Consider the following 27,579-nt stretch of genomic DNA (forward strand, 5'->3'; position numbering starts at 1 on the left):
GATGATATAAGTCTCTGGTTCATGTGGCCCTTTCTGTCTCTTGGGCCCAAAGTTGTCATGTGACCTTGGTGTTCTTCATTTTCCTTAGATCCAGGTGGGTTGAGACCCATTGATGCATCTTAGATGGCCGCTTGTTAGCATTTAAGACCCCAGACGCCACATTTCAAAGTGGGATGCAGAATGTTTTCATAATAGAATTATTTTGCCAATTGACTTAGAAGTTCCCTTAAGCCATAGTCCCCAAACCCCCGCCCTTGCTCCGCTGACCTTTGAAGCATTCAGTTTATCCCAGAAACTTCTTTGCTTTTGGTCCAGTCCAGTTGAGCTGACCTTCCCTGTATTGAGTATTGTCCTTCCCTTCACTTAAAGTAGTTCTTATCTACTAACTAATCAGTAAATAACCCTCTCCCACCCTCCCTCCCTCCCCGCCTCGTAACCACGAAAATATGTGTTCTTCTCAGTTCATACTATTTCTCAAGATCTCATAATAGTGGTCTTACACAATATTTGTCCTTCTGCCTCTGACTAATTTCACTCAGCATAATGCCTTCCAGGTTCCTCCATGTTATGAAATGTTTCACAGATTCTTCACTGTTCTTTATCGATGCATTGTATTCCATTGTGTGAATATACCACAATTTATTTAACCGTGCATCCGATGATGGACACCTTGGTTGCTTCCAGCTTTTTGCTATTGTAAACAGAGCTGCAAAAAACATGGGTGTGCATATATCTGTTCGTGTGAAGCCTCTTATTTCTCTAGGATATATTCCGAGGAGTGGGATTTCTGGGTTGTATGGTAGTTCAATTTCTAACTTTTTAAGAAAACGCCAGATAGTTTTCCAAAGTGGTTGTACCATTTTACATTCCCGCCAGCAGTGTATAAGAGTTCCAATCTCTCCGCAGCCTCTCCAACATTAATTATTTTGTGTTTTTTGGATTAATGCCAGCCTCCTTGGAGTGAGATGGAATCTCATCGTAGTTTTAATTTGCATTTCTCTAATGGCTAATGATCGAGAGCATTTTCTCATGTATCTGTTAGCTGCCTGAATATCTTCTTTAGTGAAGTGCGTGTTCGTATCCTTTGCCCACTTCTTGATTGGGTTGTTTGTCTTTTTGTGGTTGAGTTTTAACAGAATCATATAGATTTTAGAGATCAGGCGCTGGTCGGAGATGTCATAGCTGAAAATTCTTTCCCAGTCTGTAGGTGGTCTATTTACTCTTTTGGTGAAGTCTTTAGATAAGCATAGGTGTTTGATTTTTAGGAGCTCCCAGTTATCTGGTTTCTCTTCGTCATTTCTGGTAATATTTTGTATTCTGTTTATGCCTTGAATTAGGGCTCCTAATGTTGTCCCTATTTTTTCTTCCGTGATCTTTATCGTTTTAGTCCTTATGTTTAGGTCTTTGATCCACTTGGAGTTAGTTTTTGTGTATGTTGTGAGGTATGGGTCCTGTTTCATTTTTTTGCAAATGGATATCCAGTTATGCCAGTACCATTTGTTAAAAAGACTGTCTTTTCCCCAGTTAACTGACACTGGGCCTTTGTCAAATATCAGCTGCTCATATGTGGATGGATTTACATCTGGGTTCTCAATTCTATTCCATTGGTCTATGTGCCTGTTATTGTACCAGTACCAGGCTGTTTTGACTACTGTGGCTGTATAATAGTTTCTAAAATCAGGTAGAGTGAGGCCTCCCACTTTCTTCTTCTTTTTCAGTAATGCTTTACTTATCTGGGGGTTCTTTCCTTTCCATACGAAGTTGGTGATTTGTTTCTCCATCACCTTAAAAAATGTCATTGGAATTTGGATCAGAAGTGCATTGTATGTATAGATGGCTTTTGGTAGAATAGACATTTTTACTATGTTAAGTCTTCCTATCCATGAGCAAGGTATGTTTTTCACTTAAGTAGGTCCTTTTTAGTTTCTTGCAGTAGTACTTTGTAGTTTTCTTTGTATAGGTCTTTTGCATCTTTGGTAGAATTTATTCCTAAGTATTTTATCTTCTTGAGGACTACTGTGAACGGTATTGATTTGGTTATTTCCTCTTCGTTGTTCTTTTTGTTGATGTAGAGGAATCCAAGTGATTTTTGTATGTTTATCTTATAACCTGAGACTCTGCCAAACTCTTTTATTAATTTCAGTAGTTTTCTGGAGGATTCCTTAGGGTTTTCTGTGTATAAGATCATGTCATCTGCAAATAGAGATAATTTTACTTCCTCCTTGCCAGTCCGGATGCCCTTTATTTGTTTGTCTAGCCTAATTGCCCTGGCTAGGACTTCTAGCACAATGTTGAATAAGAGCGGTGATAAAGGGCATCCCTGTCTGGTTCCCGTTCTCAAGGGAAATGCTTTCAGGCTCTCTCCATTTAGAGTGATGTTGGCTATTGGCTTTGTATAGATGCCCTTTTTATGTTGAGGAATTTTCCTTTGATTCCTATTTTGCTGAGAGTTTTTATCATGAATGTGTGTTGGACTTTGTCAAATGCCTTTTCTGCATCAATTGATAGGATCATGTGGTTTTTGTCTTTTGTTTTATTTATGTGGTGGATTACATTAATGGTTTATCTGATATTAAACCAGCCTTGCATACCTGGTATAAATCCCACTTGGTCATGGTGGATTATTTTTTTGATATGTTGTTGAATTCTATTGGCTAGAATTTTGTTGAGGATTTTTGCATCTATGTTCATGAGGGATATAGGTCTGTAATTTTCTTTTTTTGTGATGTCTTTACCTGGTTTTGGTATCAGGGAAATGGTGGCTTCATAGAATGAGTTAGGTAGTATTCCGTCATTTTCTATGCTTTGAAATACCTTTAGTAGTAGTGGTGTTAACTCTTCTCTGAAAGTTTGGTAGAACTCTGCAGTAAAGCCGTCCCGGCCAGAGCTTTTTTTTGTTGGGAGTTTTTTGATTACCGTTTCAATCTCTTTTTTTTTGTTATGGGTCTATTTAGTTGTTCTACTTCTGATTGTGTTAGTTTAGGTAGGTAGTGTTTTTCCAGGAATTCATCCATTTCTTCAAGGTTTGCAAATTTTGTTAGAGTACAATTTTTCGTAATAATCTGATATGATTCTTTTAATTTCAGTTGGGTCTGTTGTGATGTGGCCCATCTCGTTTCTTATTCGAGTTATTTGTTTCCTTTCCTGTATTTCTTTAGTCAGTCTGGCCAATGCTTTATCAATTTTGTTGATTTTTTCAAAGAACCAGCTTTTGACTTTGTTCTTTCAATTGTTTTCCTGTTCTCTAATTCATTTAGTTCAGCTCTAATTTTTATTATTTGTTTTCTTCTGGTGCCTGATGGATTCTTTTGTTGCTCACTTTCTATTTGTTCAAGTTGTAGGGACAGTTCTCTGATTCTGGCTCTTTCTTCTTTTTGTATGTGTGCATTTATCGATATAAATTGACCTCTGAGCACTGCTTTTGCTGTGTCCCAGAGGTTTTGATAGGAAGTGTTTTCACTCTCATTGCATTCTATGAATTTCTTTATTCCCTCCTTAACGTCTTCTATAACCCAGTCTTTTTTCAGGAGGGTATTGTTCAGTTTCCAAGTATTTGATTTCTTTTCCCTAATTTTTCTGTTATTGATTTCCACTTTTATGGCCTATGGTCTGAGAAGATGCTTTGTAATATTTCGATGTTTTGGATTCTGCAAAGGTTTGTTTTATGACCTAATATGTGGTCTATTCTGGAGAATGTTCCATGTGCGCTAGAAAAGAAAGTATACTTTGCAGCAGTTGGGTGGAGTGTTCTGTATAAGTCAATGAGGTCAAGTTGGTTGATGGTAGCAATTAGGTCTTCCGTGTCTCTATTGAGCCTCTTACTGGAAGTCCTGTCCTTCTCTGAAAGTGGTGTGTTGAAGTCCCCTGCTAAATTGTGGAGGTATCTATCTCACTTTTCAATTCTGTTAAAGTTTGTTTTATGTATCTTGCAGCCCTGTCATTGGGTGCATAAATATTTAATATAGTTATATCTTCCTGGTCAATTGTTCCTTTAATCATTATGTAGTGTCCTTCTTTGTCCTTTGTGGTGGATTTAATTTAAAGTCTATTTTGTCAGAAATTAATATTGCTACTCCTGCTCTTTTTTGCTTATTGTTTGCTTGATATATTTTTTTCCATCCTTTGAGTTTTAGTTTGTTTGTGTCTCTAAGTCTAAGGTGTGTCTCTTGCAGGCAGCATATATACAGATCATGTTTCTTTATCCAGTCTGAGACTCTCTGTCTCTTTATTGGTGCGTTTAGTCCATTTACATTCAGCGTAATTATAGATAAGTATGTGTTTAGTGCTGTCATTTCGATGCCTTTTTATGTGTGTTGCTGACAATTTCATTTTTCCACTTACTTTTTTGTGCTGAGACTTTTTCTTTGTAAATTGTATGTTCCTCATTTTCATAGTATTTGACTTTATGTTTGCTGAGTCATCATGTTTTCCTTGATTTTTGAGTTATGGAGTTGTTATACCTCTTTGTGGTTACCTTAATACTTACCCCTATTTTTCTAAGTAAGAACCTAACTTGTATTGTCCTATATCGCCTTGTATCCTTCTCCATATGGCAGTTCTATGCCACCTGTATTTAGTCCCTCTTTTTGATTTTTGTGATCTTTTCATATTGACTTCAATGATTCCCTGTTTTGAGCATTTTTTTCTTTTTAAAATTAATCTTAATTTGTTTTTGTGATTTCCCTATTTGAGTTGATATCAGGATGTTCTGTTCTGTGACCTTTTGTTGTGCTGGTATCTGATATTATTGGTTTTCTGACCAAACAATTTCCTTTAGTATTTCTTGTAGCTTTGGTTTGGTTTTTGCAAATTCTCTAAGCTTGTGTTTATCTGTAAATGTTTTAATTTCGCCTTCATATTTGAGAGAGAGTTTTGCTGGATATATGATCCTTGGCTGGCAGTTTTTCTCCTTCAGTGCTCTATATATGTCATCCCATTGCCTTCTTCACTGCCTGGTTTCTGCTGAATAGTCTGAACTTATTGATTCACCATTGTAGGAGACCTTTCTTTTATCCCTGGCTGCTTTTAAAGTTTTCTCTTTATCTTTGGTTTTGGCAAGTTTGATGATAATATGTCTTGGTGATTTTCTTTTTGGATCAGTCTTAAATGGGGTTCAATGAGCATCTTGGATAGATATCCTTTTGTCTTTCATGATGTCAGGGAAGTTTTCTGCCAACAAATCTTCAGCTATTCTTTCTGTGTTTTCTGTTATCCCTCCCTGTTCTGGGACTCCAATCACACGCAAGTTATTCTTCTTGATAGAGTCCCACATGATTCTTAGGGTTTCTTCATTTTTTTTTAATTCTTTTATCTGATTTTTTTCAGCTATATTGGTGTCAATTCCCTGGTCCTCCAGATTTCCCACTCTGCATTCCAATTGCTCGAGTCTGCTCCTCTGACTTCCTATTGCGTTGTCTAATTCCGTAATTTTACTGTTAATCTTTTGGATGTCTGAATGCTGTCTCTCTATGGATTCCTGCAACTTATTAATTTTTCTACTATGTTCTTGAATAATCTTTTTGAGTTCTTCAACTGCTTTATCAGTGTGTTCCTAGGCTTTTTCTGTAGATTGCCTTATTTCATTTCTGAGGTCATCCCTGATGTCTTGAAGCATTCTGTAAATTAGTTTTTTATATTCTGTATCTGGCAATTCCAGGATTGTATCTTCATTTGGGAAAGATTTTGATTCTTTAGTTTGGGGAGTTGTAGAAGCAGTCATGGTCTGCTTCTTTATGTGGTTTGATATCGACTGCTGTCTCCGAGCCATCACTAAGATATTGCAGTGATTTATTCTATATTTGCTCATTGAGTCTTATCTTGTTTTGTTTTCTTTCAGTATACGTAGATGGGCTACTAGATTGTGCTGTCTTAATTGTTGTAGCCCTTGAGTCACTTATGTCCTATTACCAGCTGGTTTGGGCTGTTACCAGATATATAAGCCTAAGAGTCCATTCACTATTCTTGAGTAGAATCTGATTTTGGGTCATCAAGTATGTGGTGCATACTGTCACCTATCCACCTAGAGAAGTAGTGGTGATAGTTGTGTGCACCAGATTCTAGTAGCAGCAGGGGTTCACACTCTAGGGGGGGCAGGATGCTGACAGGCTTCCCTCAAGTGCCAGTGTGGTAGGTGTGTCTCTATTCCTAAAGCACTTTGGTGGGTGGGCTCTGCAGCTGTACCTTAGGCCCCCAATGCAAGTACCTCTACAGATTGGTAGGTGTCACCCTCTTTAGACCCCTAAGGCAGGAGGCTAGTTGGTCTGGGGGGAGCTTCAGCCCTCAGTTCCCTGTTGTGGGTCAGTGAGGGCTCTGTTGAATATGCAGAGATACCAGACCTGGGAAACTTGTCTTTCCAGTAATCCGCTAAAACAATTACAGTCAGATCCCTATCAGAAATGCCTTTGCATTATAATAGCCACCTTGTTCCCTGTAGGGATGAAAGCCCAAGTCTGTGGATCACATATGCTTGGCTCGAGCTGGTTCTGAGTTTTTAGTCCAATTAGGGAAGGATTTTTGGTCCCTGGGTTTTTTGTAGCTGCTTCTCTCAGGCCAGGAGAATGGGTTAGGAAAAGACCAAAAAACAAAAAAAAAAGGAAAGAAAAACCGCAGTGCAGTTCACTTTCTGGCTCAGGAAATTCCAATGTTAATGAAGCTGCCTTGGGGGGAGGGTTCAGATAAATAGGAGAGAGTAGCACCCCAGAATATAGACAAAGTTACTTATCTTGCTTGGGATGACTGTTTTATCTGAGATTCCTGAGGGGCACATCGACTGTGTGTGCTGGCTGGGTAGAAATTGCCCCCGAGGATCAGGCCCGTGTCTCGTGCTTGTGCTGTCTCAGAAGCCACGGTTAGTTCCTCCGCTCCCAGTCCACAGCCCAGCGCCAAGGTTCCCTGGCTGGGACGCCGCACTCCCACCTCCAAAACCAATCGCTGCCTCCCGGTGACTTCTCCTCCTGTCAGCCGCGTCGCTGCGCTGCCTGCGTGCACTAGCTGGGCTTCCCCCGAGGTCAGTTCAGGGGGCTAGGGCTGTGCCCCATGTTTGTGCTGTCTCAGGATGCCGTGCTCAGCTCCCCTGCACCCATTCCCAAGCCCGGCGCCAAGGTTTTCTGACTAGGACGCTGGCTCCAGGCTCTGAAAACAGTTGCTGCTTTCCCGTGGTTGTTTGTTCTCAGTCTCTGTCACTCAGGTCAACTCTTTAGATCTGTGTTTGATGGTCAGGGTTCGTAGATTGTCATGTATGTGATTGATTCACTTGTTTTTCCGAGTCTTTGCTGCAAGAGGGATCCGAGGTAGCTTCTACCTAGTCAGCCATCTTGGCCCCGCCCCTCAACTGAAAAAATCTTAATTAGATCAACTTAACTAACGCTACTGAAAAGCACTGTCCAAAATGGATACGTCCTTGAAAAGTGGGATATCAGAGAAAATGGAAACGAATAAGGGAGAAATTAGGTCAGCATAGAAAAACATGCCTTATTGTAGAATCCAATTAGCCACTAAATGAATTGTGACTACCACCAAAGTTCCTTTAAAACCTTATAGTTATTGGCTTTAAGTATCACTAACTATCCTAAAAAGTGGTGGAGAACAGAAAAGAATCTCAGAAAGGAGAGATGAATACAGATAAGGACTTGGCAGTTTGCAATTGGGAGTGAAGGACCAGTCATTTCAGTGCACCAGAAACTTCTGGCAAAGTGGAAACTAGCTTTTTTGACCTTCAGCAAAATACCAACAGTTTGTCTTCCCCAATTACCATTGATTTCCCCTGTTCCCAAATAATGAGAGTGAGGGTATCATGTTTAGCCTTCTCCATATGCATAAGGCACTTGACGGCTTACTTTAATGTCTTCTGTCATGTTGCTCTTTTTCATCAGGACCAAAAGAATTTTGACCCAGTTCAAATTGAGCAGGAGATGCAGTCCAAGTTGCCACTGTGGGAATTCCTTCAGTTCCCACTGCCCCCACCATGGAACAGCACTAAACGTCTAGCTATGATTCATGAGCTCATGCACTTTTGTACAAGTGGTGAGTACATTCCTTTGTCTTAGGCTAAACTCACTCATTAACAGTCAGATGTGCTTCATAATGTTGCACTTTTACTTGCAAAAACTACTTTTTGATTATTGAAAGACCTTTCAGACGCTGAGGTAGGTGTTCTGACTGACTACAACTTTCTTATCTCGAATAATGTCATTAGTAATGGTATGATAGCTATGATGCATAACATAATTCTTCAATTTGATTCACTGGGTTTCCTTTCCACTATGTTACCACAATCAGAATACTTTCCTCTTTCCCTCCCTCCCCACCACATCTCCCCATTGACGTTGGTGGAGTTGGTGTGGTAATCTCTGTCCTAGCTAAGAGGATTGAAGTTTCATGTATTTTAAAAATAACATATTTTTAAAATAAATAAGCAAAAAACCTCCCATCCCAACACAGAACAATCATTTCCCAGGACAATGCCCTACTCCCTTTCACTGCCTCTTCACTCTGCCCCTTTATCATCATTGAAAATCCCACAAGTATGACAATAACATTGCAGAGACATAATCTGGAAAGTAGGAAGAGCAAGCCTGATAATGCATCTTTGCCCCATTCAGAGATATCTGTCTGAATTCTCATCTTAAATTCTTCTAGTAAACCCTTGGTTTCTCTTATCACAAGGCAGCCACACCCACAAATAATAGCAACAACAAAAAGTTCCAGAAGGATTTTGGCACTCAAAGGTTACTTGACGCACCCTCCCTCATATCCAGTCTTAATCAGTAAAATATATATTAATCAGTAGATGAGATATAACATTAAATTTTACATACATTTTTTTCCAGTTGCTATCTAGTCGATTCTGACCCATACAAATCCCCTGTGTGTCAGAATAGAACTGTGCTCCATAGAGGCTTCAAGGCTGTGACTTTTCAAAAGCAGATGGCCAGATCTTTCTTTTGAGGCACCTCTGGGTGGGTTTGCGCCACCAACCCTTTGTTTTATAGTTGAGCGCTTCACCATTTGTGCCACTCTGTGTGTGTACACCTATTAAAAAAAAAAGATCAAAGGATTATATTTCAATGCAAAAGGTAATTGTTGAGTGGTCCTGTGCAGCAGATTAGGACACTTATGATGATATAAGACTAACAGTACCCTATCTTGAAGAACAAAGAGGAAGAACCACTAATTCAATGAGACCACTGCTTCTTAAAGAGGAAACTTTGTATATCTCCCCTTTGATTGACTGTTATGGCTTGGATCACCATTTTCTTATTGATCTAATCATGGGTCCAAAGACGGTTATATATTTTTTCCATACTCAACAAAATTTAAAACAAAGCAAAATTAAACAAATTATTGTGGCAATGTCTTAGACTCTGATATTTACTTATTTCTCTGAGGTAATGAAATCTATGGTGCGATGGATCACTTCGGTGTGGCCTTTCTCACCGTGGTCTTATAACTCGCACTCAAGTGATTGGGTGGGACTGTGCAAATAAGGTAATTGTGGCCCACCAAGGGAACTGGCCAGTTTTACCACCCCACTAGGCTTAAAATGAGTCATCCCAGAGGGGGGAAAAGAGGATCTCACCACCACCAAGGAAGAAAATCCAGGAGCAAAGTGCAACTTTTGGACCCGGGATCTTTGCACTGAAAAACTTCTGGAACCAGGAGACTGAGGAGATAGAGAGCTGTAACGCTGAAGACATCAAGAAGCAGCTGCAGAGAAACAGCAGCAGTAGAACCAGGAGACTGGCGGAAGACAGCCCAGCCCACAGAGTGAGAAAGCTGAGTGCCTTTGAGCAGGAGGCTTACTGGTGGAGTAGGGTGCCTCTGGTCACTTGATGAAGCTAAGTTGGGTGACCCAAGGAGCTAGACCTAAGTGCCTTCAGGCCAAGGCTTACTGGTGGAGTGTGGTGCATCAGGGCACTTACCAGCAAAGCTAAAAGAGCTTTGTAACACTTCCCTGATCAGGGCAGAGGTGGAGGGGCCAGAGAGAGGCATGCCTATGGGTGCAGCTGGGAAGAGGCTGTCCTAAGCAAAGAACTTTACCCTGAGCATTCCTGAATTGTAATCTTTTACTTCCCTGATAAACTCCAGAATCGTGAGTATTGTCTATGAGTTCTTTGTGGCCTTTGCAATGAATTATCAAACTCAGCAGAGAAGTAGAGTGCCATGGGAAGGACATTGGGTCTCAGAATTGGCAAAAAAGGTTGGAAGGTGGAGGCATGTCTGACCTCTGCCTTGTAAGAATCAGCCTTGGGCTGTTGATCTTGATTCTCATTCCCACTTGTGAAGTCAGAGGAGCTCAGACACCACCCCCACGCCACTTTTACAAAATCTAAGTTTGGAAAACTTTGCTCTGAGACACACTTTTCTGGCATCCAGGTTACAAGAGTATAACGCAAAAGCGTGGTGTCTTCATTAGAAACTAGCTGCTTTTTCACTAGCTGAGAGGTTAAATAATGATTAGAATCAGAGAGTGAGAACGAACACAGGAAGGGTGGGAGAGCTCTTTTTCAAAGTAAATCTCTCTTTTGTCAGTTTGATTTTCTTGTCTGCTCTCCCTATACTTCCTTGCCTCGCATATTCTGTTCTGGAAACTTCATAAGTGAGAGAAACAACAAAGGTAGTTACAAAGTACCTGATTCAGAACACCCCCACTACCAACTAAGTCCCTCTTAATATTTATGAAGGAAATGTTATATTAAGGATTTTTTTCTCTGTCTCTTCCTTTTCCTTCTCTCTATAGTCCTTTACTTTTCTAAGAGAAAAAGAAGGCCCAGATAATCTGAATTTGGCAGAAATGTTCACCAGGGCTAAAACTAACGTCAGCACTTACTCTGACCACCTCCACACAGACGGATTGGAAGTAAATAAGACATAATTTGACCTAGAAAGCAGATGTGGATATTTTGTAGCTTATGCTACACAGAAACTCTGAGGTCAAATTCTGAGAATAATATTCATATCCAGAAATTAACTTTTTATGAAGGATGAATCACAGAACCATAAATTTTTCTAACCAAAAGGAACCTTGGAATTAATTTAGTCCAAATCTGTTTTCAGATAAGATATCTGAAATCCTGGGAGGTTAAATTATTTGCCCTAAAAGAGAATGAATAAAATGAAAGACAGAAGGGGAAGATTAGTCCAAAGGACTAATGGACCACAACTACCACAGCCTCCGGGAGACTGAGTCCAGCACAGTTAGATGGTGCCCAGCTACCACCACCAACTGTTCTGACAGGGATCACAAATAGAGATCCTGGACAGAGCTGAAGAAAAATGTACAACAAAATTCAAACTCACAAAAAAAGACCAGACTTACTGCTCTGACAGAGACTGGAGAAACCATGAGAGTATGGCCCCCAGACACCCTTTTAATTCAGTACTGAAGTCACTCCTGTGGTTCACCCTTCAGCCAAAGATTAGACAAGCCCATAAAACAAACAAAAATACACATACTTCAACCATGTATATGGGACTAAATGGGCATACCAGTGCAGTACAAGAGCGAGAAGGCAGGAGGTGACAGGAAAGCTGGACAAATGGAAATGGGGAACCCAAAGTCGAGAAGGGGAGAGTGTTGACATGTTGCAGGGTTGGCAACCAATGTCACACAACAATATGTGTATAAATTGCTTATTGGGAAACTAATCTGCTCTATAAACCTACATCTAAAGCACAATTAAAAAAAGATCATTTGCCATAAAATTATAACAATAGTGGAAATGCCAAGACTAGCATTCTGGTTTCTTGATGTCCAGTCAAGCACTCCTCACCTGTATCGATGAGCAGGATAGGGGAAGAAAATCACAGTAGAGATCTGATGGTCCAGTCTTCATGTAGTGAGTACCTTCAATATGCTGTAATTGGCCCTAGGCCTGGGGATACGAAGATTATTAGAGAGCCCCTTACTGGTGTGGTGCTGACAGTGAGTTGATTCAAGGTAACCTTCCCTTACAACTGGAAGGCTCATTTTATACTCTTTAAGGACAATGGGAGGAAAGGTCATTAAGAACATCTGGAATCAGCTTCTTGACATAGAGTTCCCTAGGATTTTATGATATGGGCCATCATATCCAAAAACTAATTCTATTTCCTCCTTGAGGCAATATTTTGATGTGTTTCCCCTTAAAAGAAGGAATGTTAAATCATATGGACATCTTCGTTTGGCAAGAAAGCATTTGACCTAGAAAAGAGAAAAGCGTATACAGATTCTTCCTTCTCATTTCATTTCTAACGCTAACCAAATTGCCAAAAATTTCTATCTTGATTTCTTTACCCATTTTTAAGTAGGGTTAGTAATGGAAAAAGCCAGAATTTTTTGAATACTATTGTGCCATCACCTCATGGAATTGCAGGGTACAGTCTAGTGGACCTGGATTTGTTGGGTCTGATGTTTACAGAGCTACACTCTTCCTAATGCACCTCAGAAAGTCTGTCCTTTCCCTTTATCCTCCCACACTCCATTTCTCCTTTGGCATTATGATATGATTCCATTCTCTTCCCCCCCCCCAAGTTCTACATACAGCACATGGTTCTTATTTCTGCTGCCACCATTGAAACACCACACATATCGCACCTTCATGCCCTATGCCAAACCCTTGACTCTCCCTCTTTTCCTCTTTCATCACCTCATACTTAACAGGTCCAAAACCAAACTCTTGATTCCCCCTCAAATTTGTCCCCTCACAGTCCTCCCTATTTTTGTAAATGGCAACTATTTTCTACCAAAATCTTGAAGTCGCCCTTGATTCCTTTTTTTTTCCCCACCCCATAACTGACCCCACCACATCCCTCACTACCATTGCATCCTAGTCCACCATCAGCTCTTACTTGGACTGTTTCAATAGCTTTCCAACTGGTCTACTGGCTTCCACCATTTTACCTACAATCTTTTCTTCACCCAACCACCAGAATTGCCCTTCTAAAATGTTAGTCAGATCATGTGCTTTCTCAACTCAAAACCCACTAGTGGCCTCCTATCTTACTTAGGGTAAAATCCAAGCTGTCTGCTACCCACTTTTCAAGTTCATCACCTGTCAATCTCTCATTGTTCCACTGCACTCTATCTGCATTGGCATCTCTGCAATTCTTTGAACATTTCAAGAATACCCCTGCCTCTGGACTTGCTATTTCTTCTATGCAGATACTTTTCTCCCAGGTATCCATATGGCTTGACCCCTGCCCCCATTTCTTTCATGTTTTTGCTTAGTTGTTCAGACGATTTTTTTTTCTGACTACTTTATATAAAATAGAAGCCCCTCCCCCAACCATCATCACTTTTTATCCCCTCACTCAGCTTTGTTCTTCTTTATCTTCTCTAATATATCTTACACTTAACTTTTACTATCTGTTCCCACCCACTTGAATGGATACTCCATAAGAACAGGAATATGTTCACTGCTTTATTCACTGCTGTGCTCCCAGCTTTATGATCACTGACACTAGTTGCTCAAAAAATATTTTGAAATGAATAAATTAGCAAACTCTCCTTTATTCTGTAAAGTATTATAATGACATGTGTAAAGAGCTGGAGATGGAAAACCAAAAGGGAAGAACACGCTCAGCATTTCTCAAACTGAAAGAACTGAAGAAAAAATTCAAACCTCGAGTTGCAATAGTGAAGGATTCCATGGGGAAAATATTAAACGACGCAGGAAGCATCAAAAGAAGATGGAAGGAATACACAGTCATTATACCAAAAAGAATTAGTCGATGTCCAACCATTTCAAGAGGTGGCATATGATCAGGAACTGATGGTACTGAAGGAAGAAATCCAAGCTGCTCTGAAGGCATTGACGAAAAACAAGGCTCCAGGAATTGATGGAATATCAACTGAGATGTTTCAATAGACAGATGCAGCACTGGAGGTGCTCACTGGTCTATGCCAAGAAATATGGAAGACAGCTTCCTGGCCAACTGACTGGAAGAGATCCATATTTATGCCTATTCCCAAGAAAGGTGATCCAACCAAATGTGGAAATTATGGAACAATATCATGATTATCACATGCAAGTAAAATTTTGCTGAAGATCATTCAAAAGCGGCTGCAGCAGTATATCAACAGGGAACTGCCGGAAATTCAGGCCAGTTTCGGAAGAGGGCGTGAAATCAGGGATATCATCGCTGATGTCAGATGGATTGTGGCTGAAAACAAAGACTATCAGAAGGATGTTTACCTGTGTTTTATTGACTATGCAAAGGTATTCGACTGTGTGGATCATAACAAACTATGGATAACATTGCGAAGAATGGGAATTCCAGAACACTTAATTGCTCTCATGAGGAACCTTTACATAGATCAAGAGGCGGTTGTTCGAACAGAACAAGGGGATACTGATTGGTTTAAACTCAGGAACGGTGTGCATCAGGGTTGTATTCTTTCACCATACCTATTTAATCTGTATGCTGAGCAAATAATACGAGAAGCTGGACTATATGAAGAAGAACAAGGCATCAGGATTGAGGGAAGATTCAGTAACAACCTGCATTATGCAGATGACACAACCTTGCTTGCTGAAAGTGAAGAGGACTTGAAGCACTTACTGATGAAGATCAAAGACCACAGCCTTCGGTATGGATTGCACCTCAACATAAACAAAACAAAAATCCTCACAACTGGCCCAGTGAGCAACATCATGATAAATGGAGAAAAGATTGAAGTTGTTAAGGATTTCATTTTACTGGGCTCCACAATCAAAAGCCATGGAAGCAGCAGTCAAGAAATCAAATGAGCCATCGCATTGGGTAAATCTGCTGCAAAGGACCTCTTCAAAGTATTGAAGAGCAAAGATGTCACCCTGAAGACTAAGGTGTGCCTGGCTCCACAATCAAAAGCCATGGAAGCAGCAGTCAAGAAATCAAATGAGCCATCACATTGGGTAAATCTGCTGCAAAGGACCTCTTCAAAATATTGAAGAGCAAAGATGTCACCCTGAAGACTAAGGTGTGCCTGACCCAAGCCATGGTATTTTCAATTGCATCATATGCATGTGAAAGCTGGACAATGAATAAGGAAGACCGAAGAAGAATTGACGCCTTTGAATTGTGTTGGCGAAGAATATTGAATATACCATGGACTGCCAAAAGAATGAACAAATCTGTCTTAGAAGAAGTACAGCCAGACTGCTCCTTAGAGGCAAGGATGGTGAGACTGTGTTTTACATACTTTGGACATGTTGTCAGGAGAGATCAGTCTCTGGAGAAGCACATCATGGTTGGCAGAGTATAGGGTCAGTGGAAAAGAGGAAGACCCTCAACGAGGTGGATTGACACAGTGGCTGCAACAGTGAGCTCAAGAATAACAATGATTGTAAGGATGGTGCAGGACTGGGCAGTGTTTCATTCTGTTGTGCATAGGGTCACTATGAGTTGGAAAGGACTCGACAGCACCTAAGAACAACAACCTTTATTCTGTAATTCTTTTGCCTCTTCCCTGTCTCCCTTCTGAATCACCCTATGTATTTTCCTGAAAGGAGCCCTCTCACTGCCCTCAACTCTGTTGAAAAGAAGAGGTAACCTCTGAATCTGAATCATTGATCTGCCATGATTGATTTAGTTTCTCTCATTAAAGTTCATGTTCATTTGGTAATCTCTACCTCCCACCCTCTACCTTGAACTTCTAGTATGCAAGAAACAAGTCTTGAATTTTCTTTGTATTGCAGGTACCTGTGAGAAAGCCACAAGGAGCCCTGTTGGTACAGTGGTTAATCACTTGGCTGCTAACTAAAAGGTTGGCGGTTAGAATCCACCAGCCGCTCCTACTTCCATAAAGATTTACACCTTTGAAAACCCTATGGGGCAGTCCTATTCTGAGTTATAGTGTCTCTACAAGTTGGAATCGACTTGACAGCAATGGGTTTTGGCTTGGATGACAAAGTCTGATACATAGAAAACAATAATCAGTGAATAGAAGAATGAATACTGTAAGAGAATAAATGCACAAATGAATAGAGTCCATTGAAAGCTGATAAACTTTGAAGTGAAATTATGGAAAGTTCCACACCTGTGCATGTGGGTGGGAGGAGGCCTTTTGTGAGCCCTAATGAATAGGAAAATCTACTGAATATAACAGTCTATGTTAGACACAAGTGAATAATTTCTCTGTTTCAAATTATTACAGCAGCAAAGGGTACTTTTACTCAAAAATGTTAAATTTTAAACCAATATGGTACCCTGGAAAATCCATGTATATTAATCTGGACACCTAATATTGATTAGGCTATGAGGTGGTTTGGGAGCATTGCCTTGAAAAATTATATCTTGATTGTGTAGCTGTTTGATTACTAGATGCCTTTGATAGTTGATGTGGAATTGTGGGTCCAGTGTTTAAAGTCAGGTGCATACCCATCACAGTGTGACTTCCTTGTCTGTCTGGCCTGAGAAGCTCCCCGGTTGTCCTCCTGCAAACCTTGTACCGTGTGGTAGTAAGTATATTCCTAGAAGCACGAATTCTTCTTTCTTGCAGAAGTCCTGAGCTGGAATGAAGTAGAACGAGCCTTCAAGGTATTTACATTTGAGAGCCTGAAACTCTCTGAGGTTGATGAAACAGGAAAACTGAAGCCTTCTGGGATGATGTGTGGAACAGATTCTGAGCTCCTCAACATACCGTGGGACAACCCTGCCAGATTTGCTAAACAGATAAGGCAGCAACACATCATGAAAATGAACAGTCAAAAGGCCAGGCACCCAAAAGGTACACTGCATGGAGGAAAGGAGAGGCATTCTTGTGTTTTATAATTGATTTTTTTTTTCTAGTATTGTATCTCATGGATCCTCTTTACATTGGCTAGATATTGAAACCAAAGACAGAATAATATTTGTGGATGAGGCTTGGTTAAAGTCTATGCAAGATGATGAGACCAAAGAACTTTCAGATACCAATCAGCCTGATGCTAGTGATGTGAAGCATTCTAATTCAAGTAGTACAAAACCCTCAGACCCTGATAACAGAGAGCTGTCCCAGCAGGAGAGCAGCAGCATGAAGAGTCAGACTCAACCTGAGTCTTTGGGTAAGTAAAAGTGTGTGTGTGTGTGTGTGTGTGTGTGTGTGCATGTGTGTGCGTGTGTGCATCTGTAAGCCCTGGAGTAAGCAGTGGAATGGGGAAAAGCTCTAAAAAAAACTCTTCAGAAAGCCTCTGATGTGTAGAGGTAGCTGGAATGAAGTAATAAAAAATTAATCATTACTTTTACTTAAATTGTGAAACCTAATGCAATTCACTTACATATTTCATGGTAAAGTAAGTGAAATAGGAAAAACATTACATGTTCATTGCAGCACTACTCACAGTTGCCAAAAGGTATAGAAAATAGCCTAAATGCCTATCAGCAGATCAGTGGATAAGCAAAATGTGGTATGTACATACAATGGAATATTACTCAGCCGTAAAGAGGAAAGAAGTCCTGATACATGCTACAGCATGGATGCACCTTGAAAACATCATGCTGAGGGAAGTCAGTCAGTCACAAAAAGACAAATATTGTTTGATTCCACTTATATGAACTATCTAGGATAGGCAAGTGTACAGAAACCAAAGTTTATTAGTGGTTACCGGAGTGAGTGGGAGGGAGGAGGAAAAAGGGGACTCACTGCTTAGGGGACACTGAGCTTCTGTTAAGGGTGATGGGAAAATACAGAAACTGATAATGGCAAAGGTTGAACAACATGATAAGCGTAACTAATATCATTGAATTGTATTGTGAAGGCAAATGATTTTTCACACACACATATTATATATGTATAACACAATTAAAAAATAATAATAAATTAATTTTTTTTTAAAAAAAAGAACACTACATTATAAACCAGGAGACCGAGGTTCCAATCTAGGCTCCATCATTTACTTATTATTAGACCTGTCAAACCCCTTACCTCTCCTGGAATCTAGTTTCTTTAAATATATAATGCAGAGATAAAAATTGCTATCATATGTAGCAATATCACTGGTATAAATATAAAATGAGATAATTGCATGTAGAACCCTTCATAAATTGCAAACTGTGATGAGCCTATATTATTATTATTGTTATATTATTTTTATTATGTATTATTACTGTTGGGTTGCTCATGCCTAGCACATTGTTGAATGAATGAATTACTAATAAAAATTGAATCTGTGAAAAACACTGTTATAGAATGCATAAAATATGAAATCGATTCAAGATGCATTCTTAAAATTTAAATGTCTTCCTATTTCAAGTGAAAAACTGTTTAATATCTAAAGTAATTGGTTAAACTTTACTAGTAGCTGAGTGTTGACGTTCAGCACCTCCTCCTCATTTCAGCCCTTGCTTTCAAAACATCTTAATGCCTCTTAGTCCACTTTCTTATCTTCTATTATTACTCAACAGTAATAATACATAATAAAATAATATATAATAACAATAATAATATAGGCTTATGATTTGCAATATGTTAAGCATTGTACATACAGTTACCTCATTTTATCTTTATATCAGTAATATTGCTACATAGAATAGCAATTATTATCTCTGTTAATTTAGTGCAGTTAAAACAATTTAAATGTTAATCAGTAATAGTTCACAGAGTTATTGTGACTACATGCAAAAATTATAAAATATCATCTGAAATAACAATGAAATGCAAGTACAATGCTTGGTACAAAATCAGTGCTCAGTGAACACGAATTCCCTCCCCTCCTCTTCTAGCAGATGTCAATGCTCTCACTGTACAGTACAGCATTATAAATATTGACATATGAAGTTAGAAGAATATTAAGCTAATTTTGTATTGAGCCACATTACACACAGCTAACTTAATCTAAAATATGGCTCTGTTATTTCTCTGCTCGTTAAAAAAAAAAATCTTTTTTTTTTTTTTAACCTTCAATGGCCCGCCTACCTGCAAAGTGGAGCTCAACTCCTTGACCTGCTTTACTTGCCTCTCTGCTAGTACCTCACTCATCTGGTGCTCTAGCCAAACAGAATTAGGTCCTAGTTCACTTTCACAGCCTGTTCTTTTCAATCTCTGTGCCTTTTCTCCACAATACTCTCTACCACCCAGAGCTCTCTTTTCTATTATAAATAGGTTTTAGTGGCACCTCCACCATTTCTAGAAATGCCTCTGTTAGTTGTTGCATGACCATAATTTGTTATATCTACCTTATGGCAATTAATTATCGTTTCCTACTTCTTATTTCAAATTATTCATATGCTTCTACTAATGTCTCTATAATACCATAGTTAATTTGAGGTCATAACTATGTTTATTTTTAAAAATATTAACCGTTTACTAAACCATAAAGCAAGTCTCGATAAATAGTCACAAGGTCAAAACTATACAGATTCATTGCAGCATTATCCACAATAGCAAAAAATGAAAACAACCTAAGTGCTCATCAACAGATGAATGGATAAGCTAGTTATGGCACATACACACAACAGAATATATACAATGATAAAGAACAATGATGAATTCACAAAACATCTTACAATATGTATGAATCTGGAGGGCATTATGCTGAGTAAAAGAAGTCAATCACAAAAGGACAAATGTTGTATGAGACCACTGTTATAAAAACCCAAGAAAAGGTTTACACAAAGAAAAAAAAATCTTTGATGGTTATGAGGGAGGGGAGGCGTGAGGAGAGGAAATCGCTAACTAGACAGTAAAAAAAAAGTGTTAACTTTGGTGAAGGGAAAGACAACACACAATATAGGGGAAGTCAGCACAGCCTGACCATGGCAAAGCCAAAGAAGCTTCCTAGACACATCCAAGCACCTTGAGGGTCTGAGTTCCTGGGGCCGAGGGCTGAGGACCATGATCTTGGGAGACACTTAAGTCAATTAGCATAGCATAGTTCATAAAGAAAATGTTCTACATCCTACTTTGATAAGTAGCATACGGGGTCTTAAAAGCTGGTAAGCAGCCATCTAAAATACATTTATTGGTCCCACCATATTCAGAGCAAGGGAGAATGAAGCAAACCAAAGACACAAGGAAAATATTAGTCCAAAGGGCTAATGGACCGCATGAACCACAGCTTCCACCAGCCTGAGCCCAGAAGAGCTAGATAGTGCCCACCTACCACCACCGACTGCTCTGACAGGGATCACAATAAAGGGTTCCAGACAAAGCAGAAGAAAAATGTAGAACACAATTCAAATTCACAAAAAAAGACCAGACTTACTGGCCTAACAGAGACTGGAGGAACCCCCAAGACTATGACCCCTGGACACCCTGCTAATTCAGAACTGAAACCACTCCCAGAGTCCACCTTTCATCCAAAGATTAGACAAGCCTATAAAACAAACAATAACACATATGAGGAATGTGCTTTTTAGTCCAATACAAGACTAAATGGGCAACACCTGCCCAAAAGCAAAGATGAAAAGGAGGGAAGGGACAGGAAATCTGGACAAATGAACACAGAGAACCCAGAGTGGAAAAGGAAAGGGGAAGAGTCCTGACACATTGCAGGGATTGCAATTAATGTGATAGAAACAATTTATTTATAAATTTTTGAATGAGAAACTAATTTACACTGTAAACTTTCACCTAAAACACAATAAGATTAAAAAAAAAAAAACTATGCAATGTACGTTCTCATACTACATGAAGTTATGGTAGACATCAATTACAAAAAAGATAAGAAGAAAATTCTCAAAGTCTTCAAAACTCAGAAGTAAACTAACACCTGCATCAAAGAAAAAATTCGAATAGAAATCAGGAAATAATTTTGAACTGAATGGTAGTGAAAATATGGAATATCAAAACTTGTAGAACAGAGTTAAAGCAAGCGATACTCAGAAGTTTATTGCTTTAAATAAGTGTATTTTAAAAGAAAGCTGAAATTAATTAGTTAAAAGTAATAAGCTATCCTCAAGCAGTTATATAATTTTTTTTAAAAAATCCAAATAACAAGGAAAGAAAAAAAAAGAGTAGAAATCAATGAAATAGGAAAGTGATGTGATAGAGAAGAACAAAAATACAAAACTGTATTCTTTGAAAAGATGAACAAAATTAATATTTTTTTAATACAAGGCTGATCACAAAAGAGAGAAGGCATAGATAACCTTCTCAAGAATAAAACAGCGGTCTTTTCTAAGATCCCATAAAAATTAAAAACATAATAAGAGGATAAAAACAACTTTATTCCATTAAATTTGAAAATGAAATGGGGAAATTTCTGCAAAAGTATCACTTACTAACAATGACTCAAAAAAAAGTAGAAAACTTGAATAATCTTGTCACCATTTAAATATATAAAATTATCATGCTAGTACCTTCTACAAACAAGGAAACCAAGATTCAGAGAGGTTAAGTTGTTTGAAAACATATTTTATTTAAATAAAAATGATTATAAGGTAATCATTAAATAAAAAATGGTAATCAATTTTTCAACGTAGGACACTCCAGGAAACCCTGGTGGCATAGTGGTTAAGGGCTACAGCTGCTAACCTGAAGGTCGGCAGTTCAAATCCTCCAGGCGCTCCTTGGAAACTCTATGGGGCAGTTCTACTCTGTCCTATAGGGTCGCTATGAGTCAGAATCTACTCGACGGCAACGGGTTTACGGGAGGACGCTCCAAGTCCAAATCATGTCATTGGCAAGTGCTATCAAACTTTCAAAAAATCAGCAATTCTAACGCTAACAAAAATTATTCCAGAGGACAGAAAAATAGGGTACCCTTCCCTACTGATTTTGTGACTCTAGGATAAGCTTGATAACAAAACTGGTAAGGATAGTGCAAAAAGAAAATTAAAAATCAAACCCATTCATGCACGTAGATGCAAAAATTCTAAATAAAACGTAAGTAATATACGAGAGGAAACCCCGTGGTGTAGTAGTTAAGTGCTAAGGCTGCTAACCAAGAGGTCGGCAGTTCGAATCCACCAGGCGTTCCTTGGAAACTCTATGGGGCAGTTCTACTCGCTCCTATAGGGTCGCTATGAGTTGGAATCGACTCGATGGCAATGGGTTTTTAATATATGAGAGGATAATACTACATCACAAACAAGTTTTGTTTGTAATGGAAGTAGAAATATATACATTGGAACATCAATATAATCTATCGATTAACACAGTCATAAAAAATTACAATCATCTCAATTAGATACAGATAAAGCGCTTGATAAAATTCTATAACAATTCATGAAAAAAAATCTTAGCAAACTGGGAATAGAAGGAAAATTCTTCAATCTTATGAAGGATATATATTCTTTTAATACCACAACAAACATAAACCAAGGTGAAAGTTGAAAAATTTCTGTTTGAGGTCAGGAGGATGTCCACTATCAGCTCTTGTATTTGATATTGCACTAGAGATGCTGTTCAACCCATTAAGGCAGGAAAAGGAGTTAAAAAATATAAAGATTCGAAAAAGAGGAACCAAACTGTCATTATTTTAAAACACTGTGTGTATAGAAACCCAAAACAATCCACACTAAAAAAAATTAGAGTTAATACAAGAGTTTGTGATTATTAAGAGACACACAAGAGGACATATGAGGGGCTGGCACTTTTTTTTTAAAACAATTATTCATTGTATTGAACATTTATATTTTATGTACATTTCTGTATGTGTTATACTTCAAAATTTTAAGAAAGTGTTTTTAAAAACTGGTAAGTGCCACAAGAGAGTAGGTGTTAAATTAGTATTGATCGAATGGCCATCTTACCATTTTTATTTATCTAGATGAGTTTGGAAGAGGAAGTAAGTAGTGCAGTGGAGTGGAATTAGGGCAGAGTGGCTTGCCCATTGGAAGAGTCAATAAGTGAGGGTAAGGGAGACAGAAGAGGGGAGGAGATAACATTTAATACAGGGCAATATTAAATAAATGTTATCTCCTTCCCCCCTTTGTCTCCCTCACCCTCACTTATTGGCTCTACCAGTGGGCAAGTAAGCAGGACCGTGGTGGCACAGTGGTTAAGAGCTCAGCTGCTAACCAAAATGTTGGCAGTTTGAATCCACCAGCTGTTCCTTGGAAACCCTATGGGGCAGCTCTATGCTATCCTATAAGGTCATTATGAGTCAGAATCGACTGGACAACAATGGGTTTGGTTTGTTTTTCTATTCCAAGCACTATGCCAAGGTATTTTATGTATATATAAAACTAGTAGTTTATATAAGCATCAAGCCTATGAGAAAGACACTATCGTTTCAGTTCTACAAACCAGGAAACCAAGATCCAGAGAGGTTAAGTAAATTTTTCAACAAGATACAAGTAGGGCTATGTAACTCCAAACCAATGCTTCCTCACTGTGTCTTGTGGCTTCCTCAGTTCCAAAAATTCCTAGTGATGCATCTGATGGTCTAGCATATTTGTAGTCTCTTCTTTGATTCTTATCCTCATTTTTTTCTTTTGAGTTTTCCTTTCTTCCTTCCCCATAGGATAGATTCCCCATTTCTCTGCCCGCAGTACTCGTTAGCCTAGCTCACAAAATTAAGCCAAACCTTAGGTGTTACAGCATTAGTATATCCTGTGGGAATATAGATGTTTAACAAATAAGTCAGTAATACAGGTAATATGGTAATATGGAGCCAGAATAAGCCAGGAGAGATATAAGACCTGAGCTTTTCTATTTTATTTTTCTTTAAAGCAGCTGGTATGTAGTTTTCCTCAGGCAACTCTTGCCACCTGGTGGTCAAACCACGTAAATTTGCATTCTGGATCCTGGTGGAAAGTAGATAATTGTAGCAACTTCCTCAATTGTCAGGACTAAAAATCTTAAAATGGAGAGTGTATTCTAGAAGCTGTGTGGCCTTGAGAGCTGCACCTGGGACCTGTAAGGGATCCCACAGGGTGCACGTTGGCCTCCCTCTACTTTTTAATAGATGAGGGCAGCTGAGCCTCTGTGTGTCACTGTGGCTATTGTGTGTGGGGGAATTATGTGTTTGTTTATTGTTGATCTTGCTTCCTGCCCCCACCCCAACTCTAAGTCACACTTACTGCAAGAGCAGCCACTTTAGATATCTTTAAACAAAGCAGAAATTGTTCATGTATCTCCTACACAACCATGTTAGCATCAAATACATATAAAACCTGTTCCTGGACATGAAGGGCTGAATATTTGTGCTTTTCTTAACCAAACTCTGGATTTCCATCTGAGACTGTTTTTGAACTTGACAGGGCCTATTGGATATTTATGAAAAACCTGAGAGTTGATAACCGTGAGGCTATAGGTTTAGATGTGCCCTTTATGCTTGTTGGGTGTTTTTTTAATAAAGTAACTGCTTTGCAGAGGGATCTTGTTATCTCTAAAGTAAAACAGATTAGGAAAGCTGTTTTTCAAAGGGATGAGAAAGCATCCCTTTCCAGATGTGTCAAAAACTACTGAATCACACTGTCAAAGGATTATGTGGGTGAAGGCAGAAATCAGAAAGAAAAAAAATTTTTTGATTTTTACCACACTATTAAATAAAGGACTCAGATTAGCTTTAGAATACTCTTTCCTTTGACAAAATAATTGATGAACAATTTTTAAAACATATTTTCTAAACTGGAGACTTTCTCTTTTAGATCCTTAGACACAGGAGGGAATATCAAATCTCCCGGAAATCTGGCAGACCACAGAATAGAGTAATTTTTATTCCACAGATTTTGTATCAATTGCTTCGAGGACACATGGGATATCACGGTCTATTTAGCATTATAGTTGGCCTGAGTTTTCTCTTTAGTGGATGTATTTTTATAAATACTGAACTTAATTGGCTTTATAGTTTTCCTCTAAATCAAAATGGAGCATTCACGATGTCACCTTCACCAGACCAACACAAGATGGAACTAGAAGCGAAAATCTAAGTAGCTATGTTCCTAAAAGAAAGATAAACATTGGTCTGTCCTTGGTAGGCATAATTAAGTACTCCCTCTAGAAGTCCCAGTATGGTTCTCTATCACAGAATGAGAAGTTAAATCTTATTCTTACCCCCAAATAAGCTTTTGTTGTAGGTTCTCTTCCATATTCTGACTCTACATGGCTCTTATTCGTTTCCAGTTTCAATATAAGATGTATGTAAGATGTTAAAAAAAAAAAAAGGTACTAGTTCCTACCACGTGCTGGGTGCTCAGAATACAGTGAGGAAAATAAGACGAAGTTCCCTTTTTCAAGGAATTTACATTTGGGGGCTGGGAGAGAGAGACAGACCATAAACAAATAAACAGTATCAGTCACTGATAAATGCTGTGATTAAAAATAAAGCAGCATAAGAGTCAGACGATTCTCAAAGTGACATTTGAGCAACACTCTGAATGAAGTAAAGATTTGAAACAGGTGACTGCCTAGGGACGAAGCATGCCAGACAGAGGGAGCAAGTGCAAAAGCCCCCAGGCACAAGCAAGCCAGTGGGTCAGAAGTGGAGTGAGCAAGGGAGAGAGTGAAAGAAGATGCATTTGGAAAATCAGCCAGGGTCATCTTATATGTGACTTTGTAGGACATGGTTACCCAGAACCCAGTGCCGTCGAGTCAATTCCGACTCATAGCGACCCTATAGGACAGAGTAGAACTGCCCCATAGAGTTGTTTCCTGGCAGATTCAAACTGCCAACCCTTTGTTTAGCAGCCGTAGCGCTTAACCACTATGCCACCAGGGTTTCCAGGACATGGTTAGGACTTTGCTATTATTCTAATAGTGATGAGAAGTCAGGTTGGCTCAATTATTCAGCAGTCTCACAAATGTGTTCCTACAGGACTCACCATCCTCACTCTCTTTCTTGGCTCAAATTTGGAAAATGTTATAAACTTTATCCTTTCCTCTGTTAGAGATTCACAATCGCAAAAGCATGTTACTTGTTCTGAGATATTCAGAGTAAAGATATCTGTTGGTTCATGTTAAACTTACTTTTCGTGGAACTCTTTCTGTGCAACTCTTATTAATTTTAGGAATTACTAAAGCATGGTGGTGCAGACACAAATAGCATGAATTTGTTCCCCCCTGCTCATTCACATGGTTATTTGCTCCACAGCCAAGGATGATATTGCAGTCCCAGCCATTGTATAGGTATAGTCATTGGTCACACGGAAAGCAGATGTGCGTGACTTATCTAGGTCCGTAGTATGGTGCCTTAGAGTCCAGTTACCCCTTCATTTGTTCATTTAAACCAGTTTTTGTTAAATGCCATCTATAAAACTGCAGATGCTCAATAGGTGGTTTTTAGGTTAATAAAGGATTAGTGAATGAAAGAAGGGCTCTGCAGGATGAAGAATTAGTATCATTTTCTAAGAGGAGGTGCATTTATCTGGTAGTTTTTCTTTCTGTGCACACCCCCCACTGTCACCCACCAGACAGGACCACAAAAATTTGAAAAGACTTTGTTATGGTCTGCCGGCATGACAAGACAAAGGGCGCATACTAAGCAGTCCATATTTCCAATGTGTAAAGCTACATTGTCGAGAGAGAGTGATACAGTCTGAAGACAGAATACCTGCTATGATATAAATTCAATATAGCAAGCTGGGTTCTTTTCGGAGAATTCAGTGAAACTTTTGTAGGTAGAAACTTATTTAAGATTATTGACACAAACACCCGCTTTGGAGGCATGAAACATGCCTTTCAGGAATTGCCTTTTCAACACGGAAACATAGATCATATGGGCAACAAAAAGGCACAGCACTGACCAAGGCAAGAACAAAGCCCGAACACAGTTGGATGTTGGTGTTTTTGATTTACAGAGCAGACTACGGACAGTGAGATCAAAGATGAAGCAGTTACGCTGGCTGATTCTCTTGAAAAGGTAAGGAATGATTTTCTTTAAAGTGTAGATGACAAGTAAGATGATCTGAGAAAACCATGGCCCAGAGTGAGAAATACACGCTAAAGGAGATGCTTAGAGGACAATGCTGATGGTAGGGGAGAGAGATTATTCAGGCTTCCCCAGACTGGTTCCAGCTGGAGAGAAAGGGGTTAATTTTACTAGCCAGCTCAAGCAAAACTTCCAAACTCCACGCTTCTCTCTAGACAGTGTGGCTTGGCATCTTCACAAACACCTGCTGACCATACAGCCATGTACAACTAATGCTGTCTTGAAGCGAGTTCAGAAAACCTGCCTATAATTGCTAACAGGACTCAGAAGAGTATAACCTAACAATAAAAATATTTAGATTATGTTGCCCATAAAAAAAAAAAAAAAGTCAAAGGCATACTCTTTCTGGCAGCAGTTCTCCTAAAATGTTGCCATATGGATTTTATACATATGCAGATTTCCCCAATTAGATGGAGTGCATGCTGGTGAGTTGGTGGAGTCCCAAAGGCTCCATTTGGACTTAAATTAAGCTGAAATTGTGTTCCTTCAATTTCTTAGAAACCTAAGAAGATGACAGTGGAAGCAAATTTAGAGGACATAAAGAAAACGCAGCAGCGCAGTCTAATGGACTGGAGTTTCACTGAACATTTTAAACCAAAAGTACTGCTTCAGGTATTTATGGACTGTGACTCATCTCGAGACGGTCGGATGGGTCTGGGGAGTCATGGGGTGATTTAGAACAGTTCACTTCTAGGTTATTCTCTCAGATCTAGTTCAGATCAATATTCCCATTTACTTCAGGTATAAAATGAATTTATTCCCAGGTTGTGCTAGGCACTCCCAGGGAAGCGCCAAATAGTTTAAAACATACTTTTCAAAAAGA

The 27,579-nt window shown here is 39.0% G+C and overlaps 1 protein-coding gene across 4 annotated transcripts in view; it reads left to right on the plus strand.

The window, feature by feature from the left end:
* The window catches only part of SPAG17 (sperm associated antigen 17), a 257,638-nt gene that overhangs the window by 104,034 nt on the left and 126,025 nt on the right, over positions 1-27,579 (plus strand). For all 4 annotated transcript variants that reach the window (XM_049879966.1, XM_049879965.1, XM_049879967.1 and 1 more), the window contains 5 exons: positions 7,872-8,022; positions 16,463-16,690; positions 16,788-17,006; positions 26,626-26,687; positions 27,255-27,368. In XM_049879966.1, coding sequence (XP_049735923.1) covers positions 7,872-8,022; positions 16,463-16,690; positions 16,788-17,006; positions 26,626-26,687; positions 27,255-27,368 — 774 coding nt within the window. The remainder of the gene's footprint in view (positions 1-7,871; positions 8,023-16,462; positions 16,691-16,787; positions 17,007-26,625; positions 26,688-27,254; positions 27,369-27,579) is intronic.

This window comes from Elephas maximus, chromosome 3 (genome assembly GCF_024166365.1).
Source record: "Elephas maximus indicus isolate mEleMax1 chromosome 3, mEleMax1 primary haplotype, whole genome shotgun sequence".
NCBI lineage: Eukaryota > Metazoa > Chordata > Mammalia > Proboscidea > Elephantidae > Elephas > Elephas maximus.